Source organism: Chanos chanos, chromosome 13 (assembly GCF_902362185.1).
Source record: "Chanos chanos chromosome 13, fChaCha1.1, whole genome shotgun sequence".
NCBI classification, from domain to species: domain Eukaryota; kingdom Metazoa; phylum Chordata; class Actinopteri; order Gonorynchiformes; family Chanidae; genus Chanos; species Chanos chanos.
In genome coordinates, this window is record NC_044507.1 from 5,557,811 (window position 1) to 5,565,310 (window position 7,500).

A 7,500-nucleotide genomic window follows, 5' to 3' on the forward strand; every position below is an offset into this window, starting at 1 on the left:
TTTCTTTTTTTTTTTTTTTTTTTGTTTCGGTTCACTTATCAAGCCTTTGAATAGTCAAATCAGCCAAGCGTGTGGGTGCATGAATGTAGAGCCCTGTGGTTCCTGACCGGGAATAAGGAAACGTGGTTTTGGCCCTGTGTTTGTTGTTAACCCTACTCCTGAAAACGCAGTGTAGAGAACAGTTTTTTTTTTTTTTTTTTAAAAAAGTAGTTTTTCAAACTACCAAATACATCTTTCTCAAGATGTTCAAAACACCCTTTGTTGGTCGGGCTGGAAGTACCACCATTAGATCAGAGTCTACAGTCTTAGGGAACCGTAATGGGGAAGGGTTGTTCAGTCAGACTCGGGTGTTTGGGTGATTTCGGGTGATTTCGGGTGGTCTGATGTTGTTGTGCTGTTGTGTCTGTCAGCCCCAGAGTACAGTGAAAGCACTCTACGACTACAGAGCCATGAGACCGGACGAACTGTCTTTCTGCAAGGGAGCTCTGATCCACAATGTTGCTAAGGAGGCCAATGGATGGTGAATATCTATCTATCTATCTATCTATCTATCTATCTATCTATCTATCTATCTATCTATCTATCTATCTATCTATCCATGTGTCCATATACACATCAGTGGGGTTGACCTCTGGCCCTTCTCTGCTGCCCCCTACAGGTGGAGAGGGGATTACGGGGGGAAGCTGCAGATGTACTTTCCTGCTAACTATGTGGAGGAGGTGTCAGACAGCACCAAAGCTGAGCAGAAAGATCAGGTTAGCCGTCATGGACGCTTGCGTGACCTGTGTCTGGATATGTTCTGTGCAGTTCTAGTTTGGACTGAGTGAGTGAGGGTTGATTGAACGTAATGTAAAATGTAATATTTTTAATTCTGATTTGTAGCCAGAGGAGGACAATCCTTTAGGTGACCTGTGTAAAGGGATGGTTGAGCTCTCCCAGTGCAATGTGGGTAAGGATCAGAGATTTCTGTCTGAGAGACGGGTGTGTGAACTCTTCAGTCTGACACACAGTGCTCACATAAATCAAAACCAGTTGGACTTTTGTATGTAGCAGACCAGAGATTCAACATCCCTTGAAGAGAGGCATAGACCTTAATGTATCTCACACTTTTACCATTTCTCTCTATCTCTCTCTCTCTCTCTCTCTCTCTCTCTCTCTTTCTCTCTTTCCCTCTCTCTCTCCATCTCTCTCCCCATCTCTCTCTGTCTTTCTCTCTCTCTCTCTCTGTCTCTCTCTCTTTCTTGTCCCCTCTTCACAGTGCGCTCGGAGAAGAATGGCAAGGCCCACATGCTAATGCTGCAGAATAAACACGATAAGGGGCTGATGTCATTTGACATTGCCACAGATTCATGGGAGGACCTATATGAGTGGTACCAAGTCATATGGAGCATTACCCAACAAGAACAACACAAGGAGTATAAGGTTAGCCTCCTTCAATCTCTCTCTCTCTCTCTCTCTCTCTCTCTCTCTCTCTCTCTCTCTCTCTTTCTTTCTTTCTTTCTTTCTTTCTCTTTCTCTGTCTTTCAGCCCACCACACATGCCCACACACTTCCTCAGCCACAACCTTTGTATCACATTCATAAACACACACGATTTCTGTCTTCCTCCCTTTCTCTCTGTCTCTATCTTTGTCACCAGTGCCTACACACTTCCTCACCTTTATACGTTCACTTCACATTCACACTTCCATTCACCTACACAGATAATCAATGGGTTCCTTTCTTTTTTCTTTTTTTTTCCCCTAAGCTATTTTGCGCGCTTTGTCAAGAAGTCACTGTTTCTGTGGCCTCTTGTTATTCTGATGATATGTTAATGAGATCTACAGTCAGCGGTCACAAACATTACTCTCGGCTTTGTGCTGACTGGCTCTGTGTGTGTGTGTGTGTGTGTGATGGAATCTTTTGACTGTTTTTTTTTCACAGATAAAGCAGCAGAAAGAATTTGAGAACAAAAATGAGGTGGCCATTGAGATGTCTGATCTGGTGGTTTACTGCATCCCTAGGAGCAAAGAGAAGGATAGATTTGGTACAAATCTTTTTTTTTTTTTTCCTAATAATCCCCTTAGTTTGTGACTTTTATTTATGAAAATACAGAAACCAGCGCATCGATCGTTTCAAGACTTACCCAGAAACATGCGTTGATCTCCCATTTGATTTCCAAATAATATAGTCGATCGCTAAAAAAAAAAAAATGTTTTAGAACATTCTAGAAGTACTTTAATGAAAATACACAAAACTTTTTCTTCAGCCATTCAGTCTGTTTTAAGTTTCTTTTCCCCGTTCAAAATTCAGTTCTTAGTCCGCTTGCCCTTTTGTTATTTATAATTGATTTATTTTTTATACCCTGCAGACACCTGGGACTATAAAGAGGTCCGCTCGTTTGCGGAGAACAAAGCTCCGTCCAGGAACAGAACACGAGACTTCTTACGGTACAACCGCAAGGCCTTGAGTCGTATCTACCCCAAATCTCAGCGAGTGGAGTCTTCCAACTACGACCCTTACTCGTTCTGGATGTGTGGCTCCCAGATGGTAGCGCTCAACTTCCAGACTGCAGGTGGGTGAATCTGCACAGACCCGTGCAAAAGAAAAAAAAAAAAAAAAACCCCAAACTTCCTCTTACCTCATTTAGGAGGTGATGCGCTTACGCATGCACCTGGTTCTTAAACTTACGTATCTTAAGCCAAACATCGCTGTTCTAACCATTAATCTAAAGGTGTTTGAATATGATTTGAATATTAGAAGTATTTGAATATTTAGTCCTTACCACATCCCTCTGATATCTCTCCTTTACCTCGTTTACTGGCACTAAACTTCTCTAAGGACCCACAGTGTTAAAGGAAATACAAACTAACCACAGACTGTACAGAAATACAGACTGAAAAATAGCCTTTTCTCCAGAGTTATAACTGCTCTGAGTCCGTCCGCCAAGACACCCCCCCCCCCCCCCATAATTTGTCTGCCCCCCCCCCCCCCCCAAAAAACTGACTGACGCAGCTGACCTCACATACATGCACATACTGCACTTTGCCACCCAATCAGCTCCACGGTACGCAGGGGTCTACTCTCTCATCCGTTCTGTGTTAACTGTCTGGATATTGTGTTCAATATCTGTACCTACAACACAGTAAGAGCTGCTGTAATCAGGAGCCTCAGTGTGCAGGGACTGATACATCCACCCACACTGGGCTTTGAGAAGACTCCACACCTACACTCCTGGACTGTTTTGGTTTTGTTGCTGCATTGCACATTTCAGCTTGTTTTTCTGGTTTGCACTACACTGCCAGTCACTGTTTATACTGTAGTACGCTGTTTATATTGGGCATACTGTTTACATTGCTATTACTTATTACTGCACAACTGAGCTAATTTACAATTTACAATTTAGTCATTTGGCAGACGCTTTTTACCAAAGCGACTTACAATTGGTGCATCAGTCGGATTTCTAATACCTTCCACAGAGATCATAATAAGACTGAGCGTCGAATTGCCCCTTCGCATTGCGCCCCTGGAATACTTTTACAAACAGAAATACAAGACAAAGGTTTTTTTTTTTTTTTTTTTTTTCTAGGGAAGGGCTAATGCATTGTTTACTACTGCTGCACACTGTTCACACTCTTCATTGCTTCCCTATCCACTACTTACTGTTACTTTTCTCTTATTTGTTGTTTTATTATTTTTTTTTTACCTGTTTATTGTCTTTTCTTTAGCATCGAGTACGGAAGTTGCAAACTCAATCTCGTTGTACTGGTGCAGTGACAATTATACTTGTGTAATGACAATAAAGATATGCTATTCTACTATATTCTAAAAAAGAAGAGAGAGAGAGAGAGAGAGAGAGAGAGGGGAAAACAAACCTTCTTCACCTTATAGCCTTACATTTTATCATCAAAACTACCAGTTTTTCTATGAATTAAGAGAGCAAGGGTACAATAAAAGTGAGTAGTGAAATGAATCAGGATGGGGCCCAGTCATCGAAATATTAACTGGAACGATGTCCATTTAAAACGCCAGTATCCTTAACGTGTTTGCCTGAATCTGGCTTAATACTGTAGTGTCTTTATACTATGCTTTTAAACATACATTTGGCACCATCTCCCTCAGTGATATATTTTGTTCATAGTCAGGACTTGATACTTTTCTTCCCCCTCAGATAAAGCTATGCAGCTCAACAGCGCCCTCTTCAGTATGAATGGAGGAACAGGTTATGTACTACAGCCAGAGTTGATGAGGACTGATAGCTATGACCCACTGCAGGAGAAGAGGAAAGTCAAGTTCACCATCACAGTTCGAGTAAGTCAGAGAAAATTCATGTTGTTTACTCACAGCAGTCCTCAGTATCTTCTCATCTAGTCATCTGTTCAGTTTTTTAAAAAATATAACCCTTTCCTCAGTTTGCTCGTCTGGTACACCTTATCATCAGAACATCTATTCCCCTGAACATCTATTCCCCTGTCACCTCAGTGTTTCTTATACAAGTGTATATTTTTAAAGAAAGCCTAAAAAGAGTGCCCACCAAGTTAAAAGACTTTGAACGAATGAAGAAAAAAGCCGTGTGTGTGTTCAGGCAGAGCTGTGTAACAGAGACCTATGCCACGCTGAACATTGTGTTTTGCAAACCTGACTGCTCCTCAGAGGAACTCGTCGTTGACAGAAAACAAAAACTTATTCAAATGACTTGTTGTCGCTTAACTTGGCCTTTTATGGTAAAATCACCAGCCTCGTTCTGCTTCAGTGGAGTCAGGTGTTCTGTACAGAAGTGAAAGAGTGTTTGGAGCGCACATCGATTCGGCCCTGTTTCAGACGTCCGTTTTTGCACGACTGCGTACGCCTTAACCCCGTCTCTCCCCCACCCCCGGTCTTCCCCCCCGCAGGTCATCGGAGCACGTCACCTCCCCAAGCTGGGCCGAAGCATCGCCAGTCCCTTTGTGGAGATAGAGCTGTGTGGCCAGACAGAGGACAACAAGTTCAAGACTACTGTCTGCCGTGAGTTCCCAGGGAGGGGAGACAGTGACCTCAGGTCATGACCCCACATGCCGAACGTTGAAGTGTACTGAAGTAGAATTCGCAGAGTGTGCAGTGACTAACTCTTTCACCTCTGCAAGGACAAAAACACACTGACACACTGCTACCTGAAATGTTTCAGTAAAGCTCTCTTTTGGAACTGCGTGATTCTTTTTGATCTCTCTGTGCTCGTGTCAGTCAGAAACAGTGTGTAGGAAACATTTACATTTATATCTGTGCGTTTAGCAGGTGCTTTTATCCAAATTGACTGCCGACACAGGCAGAATACAAACCAAGCACGTAGCCATTAAGGAGGTGTCTGTTGTTGCATGTGTGCCACCGCACGCGGTGTGTTAATGTGTGTGTTTCTTCAGACGACAACGGGCTGAACCCGGTCTGGCTCGGTCCGCATCGCCTGCCCGCCGAGGCCGTGACCTTTACCGTGTACGAGCCCGAGCTGACCTTCCTACGCTTCGTGGTCTTTGAGGAGGACATGTTCTCCGACCCCAACTTTCTGGCTCAAGCCACCTTCCCCGTCAGAGGCATCCGCTCAGGTACGGCCGAGACCGCGTTCTCTCCTCTGCACCGCACGAGCCGCTCCTCTTCCCACCTAAAAATCTGATTTTTTTTTTACCTCCCTACCAACATCAAAGAAAAACGTGTGATTTGTCCATCTCTAGGTTATCGTTCGGTCCCCTTGAAGAATGGATACAGTGAAAGACTGGAGTTGGCATCTCTGCTGGTATATGTTGATGTTCAACAGGTGGAGGTGAGAAATATGGACATTCACACACATGCATGGATACACACACACACACACACACACAAAAAAGACCTCAGCACCTTTCCTCGCATGGATGTGAGCTATATGTAACTGCATTATCAGGAAAACCTCTGTTTCCAATGGATAAAATAACATCAGATATTCACTTAACCACCTGAAAGCCAGTTACTGATCGATAACTATTATACAAACGTTTGCACCATAAAAATATCAATTAACATAACTCCACAGAAAGCAGAGGAGGAGCTGTATTCGTCCTCCAGCCAATTACGGAAAAGACAGGCGGAGCTAAGCAACGAGCTCTTCCTATACGACACACACTCCAACATTCAGCGTACCCTTCCTCAGCAGAGGCGTGATGACCTCATGCAGGAGTTCAGCTCCAATGAGACGCAGCTCCAGAGAATCCAAGAGACCTGCAAACAGAAGTGAGTCCTCCATCTTCACTTTGGGGCGGAGATCAACTTACAGACTAAAAGTTTATTCGACTCATCTCAAGTGTGGCGATTAGACAGATGGGTAATAGATAAGATTTACAGATGAGATAGGGTGACAGATAAGAAATACCAACAACAGTCCCTTTTGAAGTATTTTCTCTAATGCCAAAATATCACAATAAATGCAGGTATTTTTTTTTTTTTTTAAAGAGTAACTATTTTGAGGCTGTAGGTACTTTTCAGGCTTTAGATTGAGTATTTTTGAAGTGCAAGTTTTTGTCTTGGTTGTGCAGTGGTTAGCGCTGTCAACTCACAGCAAGAAGGTCCTGGGATCGATTCCTGGCCAGTCGGTCAGGGTCCTTTCTGTGTGAAGTTTGCATGTTCTCTCTGTGTCTGTGTGGGTTGCTGCCAGGAGCTCCGGTTTCCTCCCACAGTCCAAAGACATGTAAGTCAGGTGAATTGGAGATACTAAATTGTCCCTAGGTGCAAATGTGTTTGTCTGCGTGTCTGCCCTGTGATGGTCTGGTGACCTGTCCAAAGTGTTTCCCCCACCTTTTTCCCAATGAGCACTGGAAAAGGCTCCAGCACCCTGCGACCCTAATTAGGATAAGCGGCTTTGAAAATGAATGAATGAACTTTTTGCCTTGTGGCCATCAGCAGCAATGCTGGACTGGTGTGTGTGGTTTGTGTTTAACACCAGCTAAACCCTGTAGTGCTAAGTACTGCTAATATGTCACTTGCACTCAAGAGTGCAAGATTCAAGAGTTCAAGATGAAGGTCTGGGAATTTGTTAGCTTTGAAAGTACTCTAAATATCAACATGCCCTAAATAGTCCAAAATAGTTTCTCTAAGAAGTCATCTGATGGTTAGAACGTCACTTTTCTGCCTAAGAATTCATGAAGGTTGCACCTAAAATCTGTTTCTGACTCTAATTCATATGGAACTCCAGTATCAGGAAATGCCATTTACGTAAGGACGCGCTCATGTAAAATCATATGAGGAACCGCGACTGTTCGAATAGATGCTGCTGACACTTGTTCTGCGTGATGCTTTGACATATGGAAGCGTGTACAGTGTTTTGCCTTGTATTTCTGAATGACTGCAGAGAAAGACAGAACGGTTCTAAAAACCCCCTGTGCCCATCTGTTATTCCTCCAGGATGAAGGAGAAGAAGATAAACAACAGTAGGTTCTACTCCTGAGGGGAACAAAGGCATCAGGGCTTGTGTTTGGGATAGGGCTGAGGAGCCGGGGCCCTTTACCTCGTTTAGCACGGCTGG

General features: G+C 43.5%; 1 protein-coding gene across 1 annotated transcript in view; it reads left to right on the forward strand.

The window, feature by feature from the left end:
• The window catches only part of LOC115826210 (1-phosphatidylinositol 4,5-bisphosphate phosphodiesterase gamma-2-like), a 23,973-nt gene that overhangs the window by 16,312 nt on the left and 161 nt on the right, over window positions 1–7,500 (forward strand). The window contains exons 22-33 of the mRNA XM_030789945.1: window positions 411–520; window positions 659–755; window positions 883–949; window positions 1,259–1,422; window positions 1,923–2,025; window positions 2,350–2,553; window positions 4,150–4,289; window positions 4,871–4,982; window positions 5,375–5,554; window positions 5,681–5,769; window positions 6,016–6,212; window positions 7,380–7,500. The exon at window positions 7,380–7,500 is cut by the window's right edge and continues 161 nt beyond it. Coding sequence (XP_030645805.1) covers window positions 411–520; window positions 659–755; window positions 883–949; window positions 1,259–1,422; window positions 1,923–2,025; window positions 2,350–2,553; window positions 4,150–4,289; window positions 4,871–4,982; window positions 5,375–5,554; window positions 5,681–5,769; window positions 6,016–6,212; window positions 7,380–7,422 — 1,506 coding nt within the window. The 3' untranslated portion in view covers window positions 7,423–7,500. The remainder of the gene's footprint in view (window positions 1–410; window positions 521–658; window positions 756–882; window positions 950–1,258; window positions 1,423–1,922; window positions 2,026–2,349; window positions 2,554–4,149; window positions 4,290–4,870; window positions 4,983–5,374; window positions 5,555–5,680; window positions 5,770–6,015; window positions 6,213–7,379) is intronic.